The sequence below is a fragment of the Python bivittatus genome, unplaced genomic scaffold (assembly GCF_059951505.1).
Source record: "Python bivittatus isolate LINGU-HERP-01145 unplaced genomic scaffold, Pbiv_v1 ctg000570_np1212, whole genome shotgun sequence".
Lineage (NCBI taxonomy): Eukaryota > Metazoa > Chordata > Lepidosauria > Squamata > Pythonidae > Python > Python bivittatus.
The window spans coordinates 17048292-17073086 of record NW_028277097.1 but is presented as its reverse complement, the minus strand read 5'-3'; the positions used below and the strand labels follow the sequence as shown (position 1 = coordinate 17073086).

At 42.7% G+C, this 24795-nt stretch overlaps 2 protein-coding genes across 7 annotated transcripts in view; one reads left to right on the top strand and one right to left on the bottom strand.

The window, feature by feature from the left end:
• Nucleotides 1-11162, bottom strand: part of PIAS2 (protein inhibitor of activated STAT 2) — a 37838-nt gene extending 26676 nt beyond the window's left edge. For 2 of the 4 annotated variants that reach the window (XM_088152873.1, XM_088152872.1), the window contains exons 1-2: nucleotides 10994-11162; nucleotides 675-1149 (exon numbers count right to left, since the gene is read on the bottom strand). In XM_088152873.1, the coding sequence (XP_088008999.1) occupies nucleotides 675-1149; nucleotides 10994-11017 (499 nt within the window). In that variant the 5' untranslated portion in view covers nucleotides 11018-11162. Of the gene's footprint in view, nucleotides 1-674; nucleotides 1150-9908; nucleotides 10932-10993 lie in introns of those variants that run through there. The other 2 variants (XM_088152874.1, XM_025171609.2) reach the window with 2 other exon arrangements.
• Nucleotides 11163-17871: 6709 nt separating this feature from the next.
• The window catches only part of KATNAL2 (katanin catalytic subunit A1 like 2), a 29145-nt gene continuing 22221 nt past the window's right edge, over nucleotides 17872-24795 (top strand). For 2 of the 3 annotated variants that reach the window (XM_025171612.2, XM_007435898.4), the window contains exon 1: nucleotides 17873-18026. In XM_025171612.2, the coding sequence (XP_025027380.1) occupies nucleotides 17976-18026 (51 nt within the window). In that variant the 5' untranslated portion in view covers nucleotides 17873-17975. Of the gene's footprint in view, nucleotides 18027-24795 lie in introns of all 3 variants that reach the window. The other variant, XM_025171613.2, reaches the window with a different exon arrangement.

The window sequence follows — 24795 nt, the reverse complement described above, 5'->3', positions numbered from 1 at the left end:
AGGAAGGTTCAAACTACACATCAGGAAGAACTTCATGACATGCTAAGTTCTCCTTTGATAGAGGTCTTCAAACAAAGGCTGAAGGATCGAATCTCGCACAGATCTTGCACAGAGAAGACAGTTGAACTAGATGATCTCCAAAGTCCCTTTCAATTCTATGGCTGAATGGTAAGAGCCTATGGTAGACCGGGGAGCTTGTGGTTTTCCTGAGCAAACCTTAGACTCACAGACTGCTGAAAATCACAGGCCGTTTTCCACAGCTGTACAAAGGAAGAACTGCCTTTCTGATCCCAGTCTAACAACTCTCCTCAGTTACAAGCTCAGATAACATGCAGACTAAGGGAACATTGTACAGCTTCATTTGCTACTTTATTTACAGCACTGAGAGAAGTTACACACGGGAACAATTCAAACATACTATGATATTTAAGTATATTTTTTACATTATGTGCATATTGGCTGTAACTACAGCTCCCCCTTTAAAGGCTATTCCACTTAAAGACGGGAGTGCTGATCAGATGGAACATTAGCAATCAAACAATACTAAGCTATTCTTCGTTTGGACTGGAAACAATAGTCCAAACCAGTTTGGCATGGCATCTCATTTCAGTCACTTCATTTTTTGTCCTGACTAAATTTTCATATCCAATGTACTGTATTTTAGCATACTTTACCTAAGCTGGTAGGTTTGATGAGAACATCAAGCACATCATAAAATGGGAGATTCTTCAATTGAACATCAGGATGCACTGGAGGAACTGAAGGTGATGGCTGCTGCATCTCAAAGTGAGGCTTTGTGTCCTGAAGAAGCACTGAACCAAGAGGAGAAGAAGGTGACTGAGGAGTGACCGAAGTTGAAGGTACTGGATGCAGTCCGGGCACAGCTAAATCAGGTTCTACCGGAGAAGACCCACTGTCCAAGTTGAAAACTGAAGATTTTATAGCAGATAAGTCAGAAAGGCCTTCTATTGTCCTGGGATACCGGCGCCTGTAGAGTTCCCGGATCTTGATCTGAACTGCTGGGCTACAGCCACTCTTCAGCAAGTGCAATGCCCTCATCAGGAGGTCATGTTTGCGCCCACTTTTATTACGTCCAGCAAAACCCAGCAACACTTGCAGTTCAGACACCCGAAAACTTGATACCATATTCTAGAAGAAACAACAGATCAAGAATACATGAAATGAAGGGCAACAACAGATTGAACCGATAGCCCTAGGTTAAAAAGTTAAAATAAATGTTATTTACATCATAACACTATGTCATAACACATATGGGCAACAAAACCCTCATTATTTAGTTTCTTTTGACTCATCCAATTTAGTCATTGAAACACTGATTGTATTACCACTGTGATGTGATTAAAACTCTATTCAAATTGTGTCCCATACGTACATTATCCTTATTCCTCTCAATAAATATAATTTTTCATAGAACAAGCAACACAATCCCCACAATGACAGTAATTCAGTAAAATGTAAGTTCCAATGAAGTGACACATTTTTTATAACAAAGAGTTAAAACTCCAAACACTACTTTTGATTACTATACTGCTTTTGTTTCACATTCAAATATTACATGAAACAATAACTACGTATTTACATTATAGAAAATATAGATCATTATGTGGCAAAATAGTCTTTGTTTAGATGAGACTACAACTGGCAAAATTAACAGGAATGTTAATCTGCAGTCATCCCTTTGAATGTCAGACTAGAGGTTCTTGAGGTGACATTCTATTTGATAAACACAAAAATAAATAAAACAGACCACAATATTACCTCCTTAAATCTTCTCAAGGCTAAATGTACCCACTCTTCTGCCCCTCCAGATGTTGCCAAAGTACAGCTTCCAGCATTCCTTATCACAGACCCTGTTAATCTGGGCTACCAAGGCTTGTAGTTCACCAACACCTGGAGGGCTGCAGGACTACCATCCCAGGCCGAGAATATTCTCCCTATGAGCAGCAAAAGCAAATGAATGATAGAGCTTTGGGGAAGCTGCCCCACAAGTCTGCAATCTCCCTTCCTTGGAGATTCATCAGAATCTCTCCTTAAACACTTCCTGAGAATTGGCATTACAGAGGCATAAAATACTTTTGCCCGCCCCACCAGATCTAGTAGAGAGGGCATGCTCCAGGTCCCTTCTATTAAACAATGTCGTCTTGTTGGACTCCAGAGTCATGCCTTCTCAGTAGTGGCGTCTGCTCTGGGGAATAGGATCCCTGCCTGGAGATTCAGACACCCCCAACCCTGTTACCCTTTCACAAGGCACTGAAGACGTGGCTGTTCCCCCAGGCATTTGGATCAGGGTAGAGATGAGCTCTGCTACTTCACTGTTTATCCTTGGGTGCCAGGGGGTCATATTTGGGGGGGGGGTTGTTTGTTTTTCATCTTGTAAGCTGCCCAGAGTCACTTGTGTGAGATGGGTGTTATGTGTTATATAAATGATATAAATGAATAGATCTCCACCTAAAGAAAGATCTCAAGTAAAATTGGAGAGGACAAATCTCTACCTCTCTCCACACTATCAAAATCTGTTTTAGAGAATTAGAGGATCTTTCAGAGCATCCTAATTTCATTCTATATTATGCTGTAAGGTAAAAAATGGTTCTTTACTTTTAAACTCTGGATTAAATTCAGATGATAATGATAATAATCTAACAGTATGTGAGCAGTCAACACCCAACTTCCCAAAGCATTTATTATAAGAGGGATATATTTTGGAGAGGAAAAAATGGAAATATACCAAAACATGTAAGCCATCTATTTATTTTTGAGAAAGAAAATATATACATTTAGGGATAAGTAAGAAAAGGTGGCTATATGGCATTTCTTCCTCCTCTTCCTGGAACTATTTCTGATTTGATTTTGAAAATATGCTAAAAATCAAAAGTAAGATTTCCTTATTTTCCTCTTCTTATCCATGTTATTTCACTACTATGTTTTAAACATGTATTTCTTGCCTTTCATCCTGACAAACTCTGGCTTAAAGAATAGCAAAATATGTTTAAACCTTACACCAATTGCAACAAGTATCCTGAGACGGCTTATATGAATTTGTGTTGTGTCTTACGTTTCTCTGTTGTTCTTCTAATTTAACCAGGCAATTTGGACTGCTCTATGATGTTGAAATTATTTTTATATTTAATGGTTTGTGGGGAAGGGGGACAAGGAGAAGTTTGGCTTGCCTGCAGTAGAATCAAAACTCTTTTTCTTTCTATAATATTCTTTCTATAATATTCTTCTATTTGTCTCATTTTTCCAGCATACTCTTATATGCAATTTTTCTTCAGTCTCAGGTCCACCAATTATCCTTCTTCATACTTCTCATTAGCATCATACATTCCTGTAGCGCTCTTTAACATTCTTTTCATGCTGTTCAAAGCAGCTTCCACATTCTTTCCTTACATCCACTTTCCACTGTTAGGATGGGAGATTAATGTCTTCTAATACATTTTAATATAGAATTTGTACTTTCTATTCCTGCAGTTGTTCAACTTTCATTTCTCTTTTCTTACTTTTTCTCAAGTTCTTATTTCTGTTTTTTCCCCATTATTAATATACAACTCTCACAGATCTGTGTATTCCTACCAGCATCTGCACCTGCAACAACGAGATGACATAATGCAGATTTCTGACATACATTTTAGCTCTTTAATTCATGATAAACCTACACCTTCACTTCTCTGCATGTATTCATCAATTTCACACCACCCTACAGACCACCTTTAGAGAGCTTTATGACACCCTTCCGTTTTTCTTGGTTTCACAGACACTCACCTATTTTCATTTATTTCATTTGCTAATTCATGCTCTATCATTTACTCCTCTTACATTCCCAGTTGCAATCTTCCATATACCACGATTGCCAATCTATCATTATTTTAATGACAGTTAATCAGAAACTAATTTTTTTTTTTAGTAAAATAGAGAACATGTAGAACAGGTTACTTTTCTCACATGGAGCATTCTCAGCTAATGGGAACAATGGTGCTAGTCGGTTTTGACACATCTTGGTCACTTACATTGCGAGTGCAACCACAGCCCAGTTTTATCTCAGACATGCTCATGCTATTCTGTGCAAACTAGGATCTCTAGGCTAAGCCAAAATACTGTTCCCTGTATCTAATTAACATAGAGGTATACAAAGTTTTTTGACACACATCCAAGGTTACCTAGTTTTGTTTTCTCTTCCTAATACCTAACCAATCCATAAAAACAAGGTATCCTAATACAAAGAATATCACAACATAAATCAAAGACTGTATTCTACAGCAACCATTATTCAACAATGAATTATTAAATCACACCAAATTTGATTCCTGCCACTCCCACAGAACCCGGAAAGACTTCCATCTAACAACCAGAACTACAAAACTAACCTAAATGGACCGAAGATTTGTCTCAGAATCATAACAGCTGCTTCCTGCATTGTTAGGATGAAATATCTTGGGTTAAATCTTTTGCATTAAAGGAAATGTAGAGTTCAGGGTCAAGTCAATACAACTACAAGTTCACTTCATCAATGCACACAGATTTGTCACCAATGCAAACCTCTAAGGAAATCTTCAGATAATCACAGAATAGTTTTAGAGATCTATTTATATAGGTACTGGTACAGAATGTGATCAAAGCGATTGGCAAGGTTATCAAAAAATAGGCTCATTCTCAGTTAGGGCTTCTTATTCTGCCATAATCAGTAGAAATGTTTTGAGATTCATTTTCACTTTCATGGCTTACCCAAATGTGGTGTTATTAGCAGCAATAAGATGCAACAGCATATCAAAGCAAGTAGGTATGACAATCCCACAGTATTTTCCACGCAACACCTTATATTAGTGGCATCTATAGACCAATGTGCTTAACAATTACAATACAGGATGTATTTGTAGCAACAAAAGTAGAACAAATTTAAGAGGTAATGGATTAAATCAATTCCTCTACATACATACATTCAGACACACTTGAGTTCTAGACAGTCATTAACTTGAAAAATCTAAATTTTAGTTAACTGTGTTGGCCAGACCAGTGAAACTGGTACAGCTATAGAGGTGCAATGAACCTAAAAGAGCTGTAAAATATCACATTGAAAACAGGGTACTATATATTTCATGAAGCAACCTATTTAGCTATGTTGTTTAGATATGAAAGTAGCTCTCTTCAATTAAAGGAAATTTATTTTAAAATAATACAATCCAATCTCTACAGGTAGTCCTCGACTTATGACCATTCATTCAGTGACCATTCAAAGATACAGCAGCACTTAACAAAAGGATTCACAACCCATGCCCAAAATTACAGCTGTTGCAGTATCCCCATGGTCACGTGATCAAAATTACATGTTCATCATTTGTACACAATTCTATTTCAAACTCAGTCTTTCAATGTTCAAAACCATAAATTCTTTTGTCTACTTTAAATCTTCCTAATAATTGTAAATAACAGAACCATTGACACCTATATCCCTCTTCCACCAGTTCTTCTCTTGATTTTATCCCTTGACAAGATTCTAGTATCTCGTGATCAGTTAGCCATTTGTGTTTGCCAATTGTTCCTTGTCTAGAAAATGCTTCTTGGGCTGAGAGCCACAAAGGTGTTTTGGGGCATAACCTGGGTTGGTATCTATTCCATATTCTCAATGTGGCACATCTAACATAATGATTTTTAAAATCCACCTTGACTTTGTCGTACCACAGATGCCCATGCCACCCAAATCTCAGATCATGTCCTTCTAGCTCCCAAAGCCTTCAGTTTCTCAGCAGCACCCACTCTTTCATCCAAACCAAACAGCAAGCTGCAAAATACATTTTCAAATCAGGTAAACCCAATCCTGCTCTTTCCTTTACATCTTGTAGCACCTTATATTTAACCTATGATTTTTTTCCTTGCCACAAATTCAGATATATTCTTCTGCCACTGTTTAAATGGTACATCACTTGTCAAAACAGGTATTGTCTGAAACAAAAACACAATTCTAGGTAAGACATTCATTTTTATCACAGAAATCTTCCCCAACAATGGCAATTGTAATTTCTCCCATCTTAACATATCTTTTTAAACTTCATTCCATTTCTTAATGTAATTATTTTGAAATAACATACAATTCATATTTGTCATAATGATACCCAAGTATTTTACCTTCTTCTTAATCTTAAAACCCATTTTATTCATCAGTTCTGCTTGATCTTCTATTTTCATATTTTTGTTAACATCTTCATCCTCTGCTTATTAATACTGAAACCTGCTAATGCACCAAATTCTTTTAATTTGCCCGTTTATATTTCAATTCCTTTTAAAGGATCTTCCACAACTAACACCAAGTGATCTGCAAGACCCCTTAACTTATAAGTTTCTTTTTTAATTTTTACTCCCACAATCCTCTCATCTTGTCTTATATCTCTATTCAATATTTCCAGAACCAAAATAAACAAGAGAGGAGACAGTGGACATCTCTGTCTCTCACAGGGCTTTGTTAAATCTCCATTAACAATGATTTGTACTTTCTGTGAAGTATAGATCGATCTTATCCATTTTATGAAGTTCTCTCCAAAATGCATATCTTCTAGAACCTTAAACAAGAAAGACTGGTTCAAATTGTCAAAGGCCTTTTCTGTATCTAAGAAGATTGGTGCAACTGAATATTTCTATGCTCTAAAATAAAGCATCAATCTCTAGAACCATCATTTCCTTGGATACCACACAGGCTTCATAAATATTCTTAGGAATTAAAAATTGGCACTGTGCTTTGATTATAAATGTGTACAACTAACAAAAAAAAGGCAAAGGTTAGCTAGGAGTTAATGGTGAGTAACTTGAAAAGTGAAAAGTAAGTGGCAGGAACAGTCTCACCGATTTATTTTTGGGTAAATTAATTTTTCTATGAATAAGCATTCCCCTATGAGCACCCACAACATGCTTTCACACCATTAAATATGCCCCATATGGAAATTATCAACTGAAAAGTATCAGGAGCCTCCCAAATAATTGTTTTTTTAACAGGGATAAGCAAACCCTGGACCACACGCAGTCCCTGGCTGTTTCTTATGATCCTGAGCCCCCAAATCCCAGCAACATTCAGCCCTACAGACAGCCCTGTTTAGCAACCACAATTGGGACTGGCAACTCCATCACATGACCGCGACAAACTTATGACCTCACTTCCCATTTGGTTAAGCGAATCATCACAGTCATTAAGCAAGACATCACGTGACCATGACTTGCAATTGTACTTCCACATTCTCCATTAACTCTGCTTGTTTGAAGCCAGTTGGAAAGCACACAAATAGCGATCATGTGACCACAGGATGCTGCAACGGTTGTAAATGCGAGGATTGATTGTAAAGCTGTCTTTTTTTACACCATCATAACTTTGAACAGTTGCTAAATGAGGCAGTCAACTACCTGTATAGTTTTTCACGGTTTTAAAAAAAGAACCTTAGAAAATTAAGATGTAAAATAGGCATATTACATCTCTAGAAGGCTTAACTCAATTATTCTAAGTGAAACCTGCAGCCCATCAGAAAAAAGGGACAAAAATTTTAGCTATTCCTCTCCAATGATATCACTGATACACACACCACAGTTGCTAAATATCTATTTTTTAAAAGAGCACAAACCCCTGGCTTCAAAAAAACTAGATGATCAGCAACATAAACCTATCTAGAAATTTTTATAAAATATGGGAAATCTATATTAGACCAACAAACAAGTTATTGGACAACTTCTACAATATAATGAGCACACAGCATTTGCTATCACAAATCATTTCATCTGAAGTTTATGAATTGCATCTGTTGAAGTCAATTATGATCTATGAAAGCTTAAGTAATAATAGATCCAGCTTCAAATTGTCACAAATCTCGTTGTTGTTTTACTGAAAAGGTAAGCATTTTACCCCTCTGAAATCAGTTAAGTACAAGTGGTCCTTGCTTAACGACCACTTGTTCAGCAACCATTAGAACTTACCACAGCACTGAACGAGTGGTACTTATGACCAGTCCTTGTACTTACGATAGTTGCAGTGTCCCCGTGGTCACGTAATTGTGATCTAGGCGCTTGGCAAACAGCTTGAAATTACAACATCACAGCATCCTGTGATCATGTGATCGCCATTTGTGACCTTTTTTGCCAGCTTCCTACAAGCAAAGTCAATGGGGAAACCAGCAGGTCACAAATGGTGACCACGTGATGTTGCACTTAACAATGGCAATGTCAGAATGTTGTACTTAACAATGGCAATGTCAGAATTTCCACCGCTAAGCAGCAGAGTCACGATGTCACACTTTACAACCGGAGCGCTTAGCAATGGAAATTCCAGTCCCAATTACCATCGTTAAGTGAGAACTACCTGTATAACAACACATAATTATGGGACTTCTGAACTTTATTCCTCTTGGAGTTCTGGGGATATATTTTGCTATCTTCTTATGAAGTCAGGCCTCAGGTCTACATTGGTTTAATATTATGTGGGCTATGTGTAATCTTTCAATATGAAGAGAAAGCGGTGTTTCCAAGTGGGCAGGGGTACTCATGCAGCACCTGTCAGCAATTCCTTAAAGAAGTTGTATCTTTTCCCAGGATTATATGGCTACTTTTCATAGGCACAGTGCAATCCTGGGAAAAGTATCACTTCATTTGGGTCACTGACGGGTGTTACATGCATACCCGCAATCATTCCAAAGCAATTTTCTCTCCAAAACATTGCATGGTTATAATAGTACTGCAGTAAATGACAAAGGCAATGAGTGGAAATATTTACAGTTTTGCAATTTCAAGTGTTTTGCATTGCAACACAAAATAACCATCTCTTCATTTCATCAGTCAGAGAAATTAGTTATATTATTTTGTCAATCAATGGTGAATATGTCAGATTGCTGCTTAATGTTTGAAGGGATAAAGTTCCAACAATGGAGGGAGAAACCAAATACAGGTAGTCCTCGCTTAATGACAATTGGGACCAGAATTTAGGTCACTAAGCGATGCGATCATTAAACAAATCATCACATGACCAGACCCAATTTTATGACTTTTGCAGTGGCCGTTAAGCAAATCACTGCAGTTGTTAAGCGAATCACACAGTCATTAAGCAAATCAGGCAGTCACTAAGTGAATCGCGTGATTCCCCATTGATTTTGCTTGCCAAAAGCTGGCTGGGAAGGCCTCAAATGTTGATCATGTGACCCCAGGACGCTACAATAAGTGCAAGCTGGTTGCCAAGCACCCAAATCCTGATCACATGACCGTGGGGGTGCTGCGACGGTCATAACTTCAGGCACCGGTTGTAAGTCACCTTTTTAAGCGCCACCATAACATTGAATGGTCACTAAATGGTCATTAAGTGAGGACTATCTGTATGTAAAACATATTTTAAAGAAATCATCTGACAGACTTCTCACAGATATGGCTACTGAATACACATGCAGAGTATTGTTAAACAATAACGTCTCAATTTCCCTTTTTAACATTTCTTAAGCTAACAAACTTCCTAACAATTATGCCACAAATTCTAAAGATTCACCTAATATACTGAAATCAAATTAAATGGAAGATACTGGAGGAAGGGAGCCAGCATTTCAAGAAGACTGTTTCACATCACGGTTGCACTTTTCTTCTCTTTCTCTCTCTGGCCATCAATAAAAAGAATTTGTACTCGTCAAAGGTGTTACTTTAACATGTCAGAATAAAGTCACAGCTAGAAAAAGTCAGACCCTGCACAACTCAGTCAGCTCCGGGGCAGAAAACAAAACCAAATACAATGAGTCTGAAGTCCTGAGTAACACAAGAGGCGGTGGTGTAGTTAAATCTACAACGTGCTGTTACGCTTGGCCAGCTGGAGCGACACGATCCATCCGCATTACCTGCAGCCCGGCGATGCGCATCTAAGCACGATGAATGCAAAAGCAGATTACCTACAAAGGCTCTCAGGCTTCTTCAGGAAAGGGTCTTCGCATCAGGGCTCCCACAGTACGCCCGGCGACTGAGAGCCCGGCCTTGCCCATTTCGAACAATAGACGGGGCTGCCCCCTAAGCACGGGCAGCCGCGGGCGGAGCGCTCCGTCCGGACCTCGCGGAGGGCCCGGCTCAGCGGGGAGAAGAAAGCCGGCGAGGCAGGGCAGGGCAGGGCAGGAGCTTCTTAGGAAAGCGGGGGGGAGAGAGGCAGGCAGGGCGCAGGGAACGCGAACGGGGGGCAGAACCAGGGCACGAGGGGGGCTGTTAAGCGGGCAAGACGCGCCTCCAAAGACCCCCTCGAGGAGGCGAGAAAGGAGCTGCTCTTCTCGCCGAAGGAGCCTGGCGCGGGGCGCTCCCCGGCAGGCAGAGGGGCTGGAGGGAGCCGCGGAGGCAGCGAGAAACGGGCCGAGGCGGGGACACAGGCGCCCATCAGCCGCGGCCGCAGCGGAGCCCAACGGGGGAGGGGGGGAGAAGTCCGGGCAGGGGCACAAAAGGAGCTGCTGCTCCGGGGAGCTCGGGCTGGGGGGGGCTAGTGAAATGGGGAGGGGGCGGAGGGGGTGACTCAGGAAAGGGGGGTTAGGTGAGCCCAGCAAGTTCCGCCCAGGCTCCCCCCGGGGTGATTTTTTTAAGACACGGGTTCCCCCCCAACGTGGGGAGCCCTCCCTTTGTGTTCGCCCGCTCCCTGAAGCGCTGGGAGGCTCCTCGGGAGCGCTCCGAAGCCGCCCGCCGAGACGGGTCCAGCAGGGAGGGGAGGATGGGTGCTGTAGTCCGAAGGCGGCGGGGAGGAAACGGGGGGCGGGAGAGAAGACAGGGGCGGGCTGCCGCCGCCGCGGGAGGGAGGGAGGAAGGGAGGGAGGCAAGGAAGAACCGCTCGGCTTGGCCCCGGCCCTGCGCGGCGGCGTCGGACTACAATTCCCATGAGCCTTGGGCGAAGGGAGCGGGGGCCTAATGCCTCCCGAGAGCGCGCGCCGGAGGAAGAAAGGAAGAGGACCCGGCCCACGAGAGGCGTCTCCAGCCCGCCGCGGCCACGACTGCTTGCGCTCACCCTGAGCTCCTCGAAATCCGCCATTTTCTACCCGCCGCCTGGCTCAGCCTCCGCCGCCGGCACCGCCGCCCCCGCGGCCGCCGCCACCATCCTGCAGGGTCGCCGCGCTGCCGCCGCTGCCGCTGCCGCTGCCGCCGCCTCCTCCTCCGTCGCCGCCGCGCGTGACGCGAGGGGCGGGCACGCCGCGGCCACGCCCACCCGCTGCGGAGAGCGCCGGCCGTTGGCAGGGGCGGGGCTTGGCGCGCGCGGCTTTCCCGCCCTTTTCGAGCAACGCCGGAGGAGAGGCACCTTCGGGGGCGGCTCTGGGGAGCGAGGCTGAGGAGGACGCTTCCCCTCGTCAGAATTCAGTGATTGGACTGCGAGGGAAATCGTCTTCCAGAGAACGGGCTGTCCGGGATGAGGAAAACGTTTCGCCGCAGGGGGCTTTGAGTGGGTGGGCGTTAGACTGCGGTTCCTGGTCAGGGTCCGTATTCAAGCCCCGGCCTTGTAGGTCTCGTGCAGATTGGTCCTTCTTTGCCTCAGAGTCGCTTCCTCGTTAGCAGAGCAGTAGCCCTGTGCGGCCTGCTAATTGCCTTACCGTCCGGCCTCACTTTCTGTTGGAGGCCTTTTCAGGTGCTGCCCGGGTTTAGAGCGTCTCTACCTTATTTTCTCTGAACGTTTTACGTGAAACTGCTGACAGCGGGAAAAGGAAGGGTTACACTCTTTTTTTTCTTAAAGAAAACGATTCTATTTTTCTCTTGTGAGATTGGCCTACCTGCCTATAAAGGAGGAATGGGAGGAGGCGATTTCCCCACAGGGCCAGGAGATTGTGTTATAAAAACTTAGCCCCCCCCCTTTTTTTTTTGAATTGACAAAAAGTAACACAGGGTATGGGAATCCTGTTGGTTTCAAAGCAGGTTTGGGAAGGGAATATTTATTCATTTAACGCGTTTCTATAGCTGTCGATATGCCCAGGGAATTCTGGTGAACAGAGATGAAATTCCATGACAGCTGTATCACGATGCACCCAATACTGGACATGCTAGTGTGTTCTGGACCAGCTGCAGCTTCCAAATGTTCTTCAAGGACAGCCCCATGTAAAGGCATTGCTATAGTCCAGCCAGGAAGTAACTAAAGCATAAGTGACCATAAGTAGTGCCTCCTGATCTAGGAATGGGCACAACTGGTACACAAGATGTGTGTTCTGACTTAAAACCTTGGTCTTCCCCCAAGCCTTAGGGCTAAGTCAGAGTGAGATGAGAATGTAAGTTGCGTCAGGGAGGTGTGTTGTGGCACCTCATTTTTCTGTTCTTCATTTTACTGTTTCTTTAGTTTTTATTACTGTATAAGGCACAAGGCTAAGAATCAGGAGGTTGTGAGTTCTAGTCCTGCCTTAGGCACGAAGCCAGCTGAGTGATCTTAAACCAGTCACTCTCTTTCAGCCCTAGGAAGAAGGCAATGGCAAACCACTTGCATAAAGGTGATCTGATCATAGTGAGTCCCCTTTCCCTTTTCCCTTTACATGTTGCAGACAGTATTTGTGTATATGCATGTGTGTGTCCCCAGGAGGTCTGCTTAATCATCAGAATGGCATTAAGAGTAAGCTTCATTGTGGGAATGAATAAAGAAACTTAGGATTGCACTGCTCAGCTGCAGTGCATGAGTGCCATTTTGAAGTGGGGCTTCCTCCATAGTAAATATAGGAGAATCACATTGGCGCAGGCAGGTGGGAGATGGGTGTTTAGATAGCTGCAGCCAGGCATTCACAACAGAAAAAAACCATGTCATCAACACCCATCCTAGCTATGTACTCATGCATATTATTTTTATTTTTAAATTAGACCTAATATTCATGTAACATGTTTCAAGATGTGGATCATCGGCTACAAACTGGTATAATTGCAGATAACAGAGAAAGGGGAAAAACAAATTCCAGAGATGCTGATGTTGCTGCTGCTTCTTATGGCACAAGTTTTGAGAAATTAAACTCAAAGACAAGAAAGAAATGGAACTATGATAAGACCTTTATCACTTTGGTTTTACATAAACTGGCAAGAAAGAAATTGGACTGTGTTGAAAATAATAACAATCATCTGAATCCTGCAAAATTGTAAAGACCAAAGGATTGTAGGACAGTAACATGATGGAGAGAGGGCAGAGCTCCTCAGCTCTTACTTTGCTTTAGTCTTCCCAAAGGGGAACTATATTCAAATAGACCTAAACAGAACAATTAATATAGGAAAGAGTAGCAACCCAAAGTAAGTCAATAGTGATTACTAGCTATCATGAATGAGTTTAAATTTTCAGGAGCAGCTCAATTGCAACCAAATCTCAAAGGAGCTTATGTTATTTCAGAGCTCTTTTCTATGACCTTTGAGAATTCATGAATGGGTTTAGCCCCAGAAGATTGGAGAAGAGTAAATGTTCCTAACTTCAAAAAGGGTAGAACAAAGAAAGAGCTGGGTAATTACAGACCAGTCAACCTGACATCAGTACTGATTATAACTCTCTAACAGGTTATTCAGCAGCTGGTTTGTGAGCATTTCTAGCAGGAGCCAGGATGGGTTTGTCAAGAACAAGGTTTGCCAAACCAGGACAATTTCTTTCTTTGATAAGTGACCACAGGAATTCCAATGGACATACTGTAGTTTAGCTTGAATTTAGCAAAGCATTTGACTAAGCGTCCTATGAAATCTCTAGTAAAGTTGACAGCATGTGAGCTGAATTATGCTACAATTAGATAAATATGTAACTGGTTGAACAGTCACATCCAACCAGTGTGTCAATGGCTCCACATCAAGGTGGACAGTGGTAAATGGTGTACCACAGGACTCCGTTCTACTTCCTGTATTCTCCAATATATTTGTCAATGACCTGGATGAGATGTTAGAAAATATGAGGGGCAAATACTATGGTGCAGCTGCAAAATAAGCAAGTGTCTTCCTGGGCTGCATGAACAGAAGAATAATGTGATGATCAAGAAAAATCATCATCCTTCTCTACTTTGTATTGGTCAGATTGCACCTAGATTATTGTACCCCGTTCTGGGTGTCGCAGTTTAGGAAGGACATTGACAATCCAGAGGATAGCTACCAAGATGATAAGAGGTCTGGAAGGAAAACTTATAATGACTGGGGACACTGGGTATGTTTAACCTGGCAAAGAGAAGACTGCAGGGAGACTTGATAGAAGAGTGAGCGAAATTGTTGGGTTGTCCCAGAAGACACAACAACAACAACAACAAATTATGAGGAAGCAAATTTTGGTTGGACTTCATGAAAAAGAATACCTAATGGTGAGAGCTGTTCAACAATGGAACAGACTGCCTTGGGAGGTGATGGACTCGTCTTTGCTGGAAGGTTTTAACAGGCTGGACGGGCATTCTTCAGGGACACTGTAGTAGGTGTTCCTGGCACTGGGCACGGGTGGACTAGATGATCTCCATGATCTCTTCCAACTGTTACATTCTGTGATGCAGGTCTACCAACTCAGTGGTTTATTTAGCAAAGCATGGCTAAACAAACCAGAATTTCGTGTAAGCCCAATCCAAATACAGGAAGTTAAGAAAGCCACTAATACATTTACATTAGAATTATAGAAACCTAATTACAAGTTTGGTAGAAACGAACAAACCAATTTGGTGGTGTAGTTAAGGCATCAGGCTAGAAACCAAAAGACCATGAGTTCTAGTCCCACCTAGGCACAAGGCCAGCTGGGTGACCTTGGGCCAGTTGCTCACTCTCAGCCCTAGGAAGCAGTCAAAGAAAACTAGGGACTAGTCCAGGCAATTGCCAGGAGTCAAACAAATGACTAGAAGGCATTTTTTAAAAAAAAGCATGGTTAAACCAAGTCTGGCTTAGGTGTTGTACAACCAGGTCTCTTATTTATAATAACTCAGATCCCTAGTCCTTAAGTTACATCTCAGCTAAAGTTTTAGAATGATGACAAAATCATTGAAAGATTTACTGATTTTTTTTTCACTCAGAATTATTATAAAATTGTTTTTTGCTCCTAAAAGCTCAATCTTGTTGCTTATTCAAGCCATGTCCTATATCTTCAAACCAGGTTTCTTGTAACATGCAAGGGAAAAAAACCACAGTCTTTGGCTTTACATATGTTCCATGTTGATTATGGACAAAACTTTTGAAAGAATAAACATGTCATCCTCTGTGTTACTGCAACCCCAGGCAACAGTGTTCATTAAACCATGAATGTGTTATACAAGCACAGCAAAAATTAGTAAATATGGTTTAAACAGAGAGAATAAAGCAAGCCTCAGTGCAAGTAACATCTAGTAAATCTGATGCTAGAACTGTTTATACTAGGCAGTTGACTTTAGGTGGAGAGGATTTTTGTGGCCTCATACCTTTGATCTGAATAACTGCCTTTGTAACAATATATTATGAAAACTTCCCCAGGTGTGGTGTTTTTTTTTTAATCTGTTCACGTGATCTTAGCAACTGCCTGGACAAGTCCCTGCAGCTTTCTTGGCAAGGTTTTTCAAAAGTAGTTTGCCATTGCCTCCTTCCTAGAGCTGAGAGAAAGTGACTGGTCCAAGGTCACCCAGCTGGCTTTGTGCCTAGGCAGGACTAGAACTCGCAGTCTTTTGGTTTCTAGCCTGATGCCTTAACCACTACACCAAATTGGTTTGTTCGTTTTTACCAAACTTGTAATTAGGTTTCTATAATTCTAATGTAAATTTATGAGTGGCTTGGACTAGAGGTGGGACTAGAATCCATGGTTTCCCAGTTTCTAGCCTAGTGCCTTAACCACTACACCAAACTGGCTCTCAACCAAGGTTAATTGACTGGATTTATATCATAAACAAAAATTTACATATCACAGTAGCTGGAATCACACAGTACCAAAAGCCCAAACAAAGCAGATGGTGCTTTCTCCTGTTGAATGAACCAGGCCAAAATGTTTTCCAGGGTTCATCTATCCTCTTATGAGGTGGCCTTAGGTGAACCTCTCTCAGTTGAGGCCTCCGTTTGCAATATGTGGCAACATCACCTAACTTGATAATGCTGTTGCAGAAATTACAACATATGTAAAATAGTGTCTATATTTACATATGGCTCAGTTTGAATAACACTCTGAGCCATAAATTTGCCAGTCGCATTTTAACCTAGTGTGTTGAGTAAACTCGGACTACTTGGTGAATTTACTATATGGCTTAATGTGCCATGTGCTCCCAGAAAACTCTTGAAGAAATAACGTTGATGTGTATAAGGATGTAATACAACTGCCTCCATGTTGTTAATGGCTGTCTTTATTCTTTTGGCAAGATGCTGTAGTACAGCATTTATGTCCATGTGTTGGGGCGGGGTTAAATGTGGCAGTTTGAACAATTTCATTGTCTGTTTCTCAGTACAGTATGTTGTATGAATATAGCCTCCATATGGGCCAATGTAAGTAAATGCTCTGCTTGCACATTTAGGAATATTTTATAGATAGGCTGCATTCAATCCAAACGTGCTGTTTGAGGCTGGATGAATCTAGCCATTATGATTGGTAAACAGTAGTTTATGATTAGCATGTTGTGTGATTGAATTGAGCTAATTTTTCAGTAAATTGTGGTTAATAACAGCTTAGCATGCTGTGTGAACACAGTAAAAGCCACTGGCTGAGGTTTTTTTTATCAGCTCAATTTTCACATTTGGGAACTAGTCTATTGTTAACTACAGCTGTTTCCATGGTATTGTTCCATTTTTGCTGCAATGACATAAAGCCTGTCTGCATTAGTGACATTTCACAGTGAGGATGTTTCTGGCAAGGGTGGCTCAGCACCAAGCGACTTCATAGACATGCCCATTTTGTTTTCTTCGCAGCAAAGAAAAGCAGCCTGCATTCCTCCAGAATGTTTTCCAGCTTCTCAATCTAGCGTACAGTCTGATATTCACTGGGGGCCCCCCAGTCAGTTACTGAAAAGGCCCCACTCAGCTTAGCTTTCCAACCCCGGCATGGTCTGCCAGTTGCTGCCACCTGCTGATGCTGTTCTGGCATTATTCTAAACATCTGTTCTGGCAACGAACGGCCTCAACTTCATTAGAGACGTGGAGATTTATACTTCTGTGGCAAACCAGCAACACATTTTTCTTCAACTGGCCTAAATGACACACAAAGGATACAGACGGGTGATTATCATGACAATGGCCATTCACAAATAGTTTTGGGTATAATTTTGCATCAGTGAACCAATTAACACTTGCCTCTGCACTGCTGTCACGGGCTACTAAAGTAACTGCAATCAGTTCTGATTATCCTGTCCCTACAGCAGCTACCCATTATCCATATTATAGATGTTTTACACCACACCCTAAATACTACGTTTAAACTACCATCTTGTGCAAACTCAGTGCATGAGGTTAATGCATGGTTCAGTGTGTCTTGCACCCCCACCCCCCAAAAATTACTTGGCTAACCCATGGCCCAGTTAACCAGGTGAATGTTATGCTGGAGATACCATCTGCCTAAAATAATGGCTGAGTAACTCCGAGCATGCGACCTCATATAATAAAGCCTTCACAAAGTATACTTTGACCCAAACGAGCCAGTTACGTCATACTACGTGAACTTGATCTACGGCCGCTCCCTCAAGGACCCGCACAGCTCAACCAAGCTTGTCCCTGTTACGTCACCAGCTCCACTGACAACGAAATACAGCCAAGCCAAGAGGCGACAGGCGAATCGATTGGACCAGCCCCTCTGCATTGCCGTCATTGGCTAATCTCTCCATTTCTGTCGTGATTGGTCAGTTTCCAAAGAATGCCCCTCGTTCACTAGATTGTAATTGGTCGGCGGCCTTTCAATTGGCCCACTGGCTCGCTTTTAATCCCACCCTCGCGTGCTGGTATTGGCTAAATCGGTCTCCGTTTGAGGACATTGATTGGTCCGCCTTCTTTTTCGATGAAAAGCGCCGCTGAGGGAGCGATGGAGCTTTAAAGTCCTAAGAAAATAGGAACGCAGAGGCGCTTCGGCTTTTTTCAGCCACGCTCTAGAAATGGAGCTAACTTATCAATCGTTGCGAACGACGTACCAGGTCAAAGAAGAAGTGAGTGAAAAGTTCCTGTTTCCCCAGTAACTATGGTAACCGTGGGGGAGGGCGGGGCTCGCGGCTCATTCGCTCTGGGAGAGTCGCGCCCGCCTGGCGCATGCGTTTTAGCGCTGTCGGGCAAAGGGCGGCCTGACGTTCAGCGGCCCTCGCTGGGCCGGGCCTCTGCTGTACGACTGCCTCCTCCGAGCTCCCGGTGAAGGGCAGCGTTGGGAAGGAGGTGGAAAGCCGGGGGGCTTGAGCTTTCGCGCCCTCACGGGTGCCTTCCAGCTGCCTGCGTTCCCCACCCCCTAATGTCGGGCCAGGGTGGCTCCGGGTCTCGGGCAGGGCCCGCCTTGCCCTCCGCGACCCGAGAGAGCGCGAGGCGGGGGCCCCCAGGGCCCCAGAGACGCGCGTCCGCGGCAGGGCCCCGCCGCGTCTCACCCTCCCCTGGGAACGCCCGGATGCTCCCGCCGGCGCAGCCCTCGGAGACGTTCCCTCCCGCCGGGCGCCCGGAGCGGACAGCCGCCTTCCTGCCCGGCAGCGCGGCTTCCGCGCGCGGTGTGCGGGGAGCGCCCCCTCCCCGGAGTTCGTTGCTTGCTCAGGCCAGCGCGGCAGACGCCGCGGATCGGAGTTCCGTCGGCCGTTGGCCCGGGCGGAGGCCTCGAGCGCTGACTTCCCTTCCGAAGTGGATTCGCTTAGCTTTCCTTTCTGAGCCGGCGCATGCCCGGGTTTCTCGACATCAGAAGAGGATAGCGCGAGTGCGGTCGCCCTGTTTGTCCAGCGCCCCCTGCCGCGCAAGCAAATCGCGGTTTCTGCTGGCCCAGACTCTGCTTCAGCGTTCCTTCGAGGGGCCTCTCAGTTGCCGCTTTCGCTTGTCTGTTTCTTAGCAACCCAAACCCAGCTCCCTATCTAGCGGTGCCTCATAACGTTTTTGCTCTAAGTTTAGTGCTGCTGTCTTGTTACCACATATTAAGCCCCTTTGCAAAGACTTTGGCTTGAAAAGCAGAATTGTGCCTCTATAACGCAATGGAATAAATGAGATCTGTGTGCCCGATGGCTGAACCGCTGCCCTTTCCTTTGGAGTAGGATGCAGCCTTCTGCAATCTGGTGACCTCAAGCTGCATTAGAACAATTCCCAAAATGCTCCACCGGCCCGCTCTTTGCCGTATTGCGTGGGGATTCTGGGAGTTGTAGTCCAAATAGTGTATAACTGGTAGGTGATTGTAAAAGGCCGGACAACTCAGCAATGAGGGAAATAAATTAGATGATTAAGTTCAGCATAAGGCCGCTTTATGTGTTCAATTTCTTTACCTTAGTATAATCCTGTGATCCCCATTCAAGCCCACTTCTGTGCACTGCTGTGGATTTTTTTATTTTATTTTTTTGGCCAAAGTAAGGAGCACAAGAACCACTGAGAAGAACCATGTTTATTGCAACGATCATTGGATGCCTGCTTTACAAGAAAGAGGGATCCCAAACGATGGAAAAGCAAAGATTTTTATAGAAGTTGAGGGCTACAAAGCGGGAAATCTAGGGATCTGTTTGGCTGGCCAGTTTGGGGGAGCTAAGCAGGTCCTTGTCCGTGTACCTGGGATTATTTCTGTTGTCAGCCAAAATGAGCCTTTCAGGAGGGCAGCAGAGCTGGGAAAATTAAGGCAAGTTAAGGAGATGGCATGTTGAGGCCATCAGCTGATAGGAAGATAGAAGGTTGGGGTTTCTCTAGGTTGCAGTTCCCTTGTAAGGGCTGCCCTTTGGCTGGGCTGGGAGCTGGTGGGGAGGCTCCTATTTTTTGGTCTAGATAGGATTGCAGAGGGCTTGGTCTGGGGGCAGGGAGGGTCAAGTTGGATGGGATTAGGCAAAGAGAGGAACTCGGTTTGAACTTGGTCATATCCAAAAGCGGGGGGAGGGGTGCAGTCTCCATTTGGGTTATTAGGTTTATTTGTTCCATGACATGCACCTTACATAAACATAATCCATGCTATTTTTCATTATACTACTCCCAAATAAAATGGATGGATTTCTAGGCAAAATAAGAATAATTATATAAAATAGAAGTCAGGTTTCCAATCTTATCTGTGGTATATTTTGCTTTTAATGTATTTTTAAATTGTCTTCATTGAGTCAGCATGGCCTGTCACCAGTAGAGAAGTGGGAAAAGAAATTGTACGGAAGGCCTGATTTCTGAGTGCAGCAAACTCTAGGAATAAGGAAACATTTGCATGTTTTATCTTACCCTTTCAGTTTCTTTTTTTTTTTCCCTTCCACTGTAGTTTCCAGAAGCAGCTTTTCATTGAATAATAAAAATAAAATAATAATATAAAATTTAAAAAATAATAAAAAGCTGAGAGAGTTTTGTATATACCTTTGGGTGCACATAATATACAAGTCATAACATGGTTGGCTTCATTTTCATATAGCAAATTGTGTAAACGTAATCAGTTATCGTTTATTCCCCAGCTCATAGCTATGCAAGTGTGTGGGTGTTGCTATTTTTTTATGAAATTCTGTCCAAGTCTCTCTGAGCTCAATGGGACTGACATCCTGGCAAATGTGCTAGGATTGCTGAGGGGTGGGAATAAATTCTAAAGGACTGGCAGAAGAGGGGTTCATTTTCACTGTGGAGAAAGTTCTTGATAGCTGGCATCACAATTATGCACTGCTACTTACAAAACCACACTATGGCTTATTAGAGAATCTCTTTTTTCTGAAGCTTAATTATAGCCTTCTCCACCCCATGGTCTCCAGACATGTTTGCACAGTAAGTCACCAACCTTCTACCCTCCTACTACATACATTCTAAGAATTGAAGTCTTAACTCGGGAAGAGTAGATGGGGAAAGACTATAGCAGCTGCAGGCATGTATGGCCAGGAAAATATTCTTTTTTTGGAGGCTGAGTAAACAGACTGTGTATCTTCATATGGCCATTTTCAAGTTACAGTCCCAAGGAACTCATTATTGGGCATATGTTTTCCAAGCAGAAGGTTCAAAGCTGAGTTCCTTACATGGCCAGTTACAAGGATCTGGGGGCAGTGCTGGGAAAGACCCTAAGTGCTGACTTGGTAGAACTGCTGTCAGTTGGATGATGAACTAAAACACTTCTCAATAAGCTTTTTCCATGTGTTTACCCTGGATTCCTTGGGGAGAAGATGAATAATAGTGGGTAAATTTCCTGGAAAGTCTCCTTACTTTCCACTGGAAGCGTGCAAAATATTTCAGTCTTGGGAGCGTTCCAAGATTGAAACAGACCATTTCAAACTTACCAGAAGTGGTTTGACTTTCAAATGGACTGTTCCAACCTCTATTTTGTAGTCAGATCACATTCAGTAAGAGATGTTTTGGGGTCCATATGTTTTGGCCTTGCAATGTTCTATACATCTCTACTGCTGGCCTTTTCTTAGAATGAGTCCACGTTCTTGGGCTATAGTTACTTTTGGCTTTAGACCAATACTCACGGTAGTACTCATCTATGCAAATGATTTCTCACTCTAGGACAGTACACAGCATCCTTCAAGCTGAGAACCACACTTGGCAGGGGCTGCACTACAAAAATATAAGTACAGTTACCACATAAAGTGAAATGTGAATTATTTAAAATTTAAAGTAGTACAATCAACAAGGTTGCATATTTCATACTATCTTCCAGTAACTTTCAAGACATTTGCACATAAGGTTTTGGGGAAGTCATAGGCCTCCACCACTGGTCAAGAAAGGTGTCTCAGAACTTCTTGCAATACATAACAGGGATTTTTAGTGAGATCAGTCAAAATAGGTTGGGTTCCTTGGGGTTTATATAAAAATAGAAAAATGGTTGGATTGTTTGAGCCTTAGTCTTCAAGGAAGACGGAAGAATATCCGCTTCTGCAGAACATCAGTCAGGTAGTGTACAGGTAGATCAAACTCAGGGCACCTGGTCTCCCCTTGGAGAACTTATGCACCTTGACTGGACAGTGCTGTCAATTGCTAAGCATTTTCCAGATTGTCCTGCAGAATTGCCATGGATTCTGCATGTTGGCTGAAGGGAAATAGAGAAAAGAAATGCATACTTGATACATCTTCCATGCATTGTATCCACTTAACTGTGTGATCCTAAGCAAAATACGAGTTGGCAAACTCTTAGGTTTTCCTTTCCCAATTTGACACCCATCAGGTGTGCCAATTACATATTCCATCACCCTCAACCATGGCCAACTGGCTATTGAATGATGGGAGCTGTCATCTACTACCTCTGAAGGGTGCCCCATTAGAGAAGGTGGCTTTTAGAGAATATTGTAATAACGTTCTACTGAATGGTTTGACACATATGCATTCAACACTTTATTTTCATTTAGACTCACTAATCAGATTTTTAATGGGACTCATGTGCCTTTTTGAAGATGGAAGAGAGGCACCAGATTGTTCAAAGACCATGATAAATGCTGAACAAACTAGGCCTGGACCATTAAAATTGACAGAACAATATCAGCACCTTTTAAGAGGGGAAGAAAAAAGAACCTCAAGGAATTATCTGATTGTATTATTAAATCTTGATGGCACGCTAATTCATCTTCTGGCAGCTGCAAAGAAAACAATGTGTGGCATTTTAAGAAATGAATAATGTGCTCTGTAAGCATTCAAGCTAATTAGGGAAGCACTTTTAGCATTTACAACTAGCTCCTGTTTAAATGCCTTAAGCTTTTATTAATTGTATGGACCAAAAATCCCTTACAGTAATTGAAATTTTAATTACACCCATTTTTTTGTTCTAGGAATGGGAGCTTATTAAACTTTAAACACTTAAACATCTATTGAAATACCAATAGCTGTAAAGATGGTGGCATTCTACATACCAATTAAAGGAGCAAGTGTAAATCACTATAAACCTAAACTGAATTTTAAGTAAGGTTTTGTTCTTTAAATGTTTCTGTTTTTTACGCATGTACAAGACCTACCGCTTCTATAGTAACCACTTACTTTCGGCAGCTTGAAGGCCCACATTAATTCTGTTTCTTAAAAAGTATTAACATTGTGCTTGGGATACATGACGTAGAATGTACAAGTCTACTTGGGTGTTTGTGAGTTGCAAACTTTATTCTGACTGCAGATGTCTATTTGGTCTATATATAAACAGTACTTTCCAGAGGCCTAGGATTTAGGAAAAAAGGTGTTGGATGTACCAAAACCAAGAGGGAGACCAGGTAAAACAGAAGGAAAAGAGATGCCCTAGATTCAGCAGGCACTTCTCACGTAGGGCTGAGTCTGCTAAACTCCGTCCTGCATGAGCCGCACTGCTGAACAAATTGACCTGGAAATAACCTTGCAGTTGGTGGAGTTCACTTTCCAATAAATCAATTCCCTGAACCCTGTTAGTATGCAGTTTTCAAAAGCAGAATTCAGTTAATAGACCTTTCCACGGCATACAGCTTACGTTAACATGCTTTGGACTGAATCAGTGTTTCTCAACCTTGGCAACATGAAGATGTGTGGACTTCCCCTCCCAGAATTCCCCAGCCAGCATTATAAACTGCCAATAGCCTATTATCTGCAAAACAAGAGCCAGTTTGGTCTAGTGGTGAAGGCACTAGGCTAGAAAGCAGGAGACCATGAATTCTAGTCCCGCCTGAGGCATGAAAGCCGGCTGGGTGACTTTGGGCTAGTCCCTCTAGCTCAGCTCACCTCACCTCACCTCACCTCACCGGATTGTTGTTGTGGGGAAAATAGGAGGAGGAAGGAGTATTAGGTACGTTTGCCGCCTTGAGTTATTTATAAAAATAATAAAGGCAGGATAAAAAAAAATCTAAGAAATCCTGGATTCACAAATTACGTTGCAATTTACAGATCATGACAGCAGCATCATAATATACAGGGGAAAGTATGTGATGTAAACATAGAGAAGGGAGGACATACGGCTTCAAAACTGGCAAGGAACAAAGGCTTCAAGAGACTGTCCCTTGCAGACAGCTCTCTTCCCTGTAGAGAGAGTTCTCCCAATGATGAGAAGAGGATAAAACTAATGTCCTGGTTCCTATTGTCCCTCCTTGCATGTAGAGCTTTGTAGGAAGTACCCACCTCTGTTTTGCTAGCATCATCCTCATTTAATTGCCCTATTCTCACCAGAACAGCAACTCACTGTTCATATTATGACTTGTTTTGTTCTATCACTGCTTGCGATGTGGCTCCATAAATCTTGCATGATCCAGAAAGTAATGATCTTGATTCAGAAAATGACTTTATCTTCAAGTTTTAGTCTCATTTTTCCTCCTTACTTTATTAGGATTTTAGCTTAGCTAAGTCCCACGATCTTTGAGATCCCATTAAAATATAACTTCCTCTTTTTTCCCCTCTAACCCTTGGCTGCCGAGCCTGAGAAATTATAGTTGACTGATTAATTATGTGCCATCAAGTCAATGAAGGTAGATTTTCTCCAGGGCAATCTGTACCCAGCCTGGTCCTTCAGATCTTCCAGTGATGCACCCATCGCTGCTGCAATTGAGTTAATCCACCTTGCTGCTGGTTGTCCTTTTGTCTTTCCTCCCACCTTTCCCAGTGTTAAAACACTAATTTTCCAAAAGGCATTGAAATAAAAATTAGCTTTCCCCATTAGAGCCACTAGGTGGTGCTCCAGTTCCTAAGAAAGTCTTGCTTACATTGGGGAAATTGATTCAAAAAGGTGAACAGTTTATATCATCAAGTAAAGGAGGATTGCCTTGTATAAGATAAGTGCTGTGATTTAGAAGCCCACACTTACTATGCAGTCAGAGCCTGTTTCACACTCTGAGCGGCCCAGAGATCAGAGTGTTTATTTGAGTC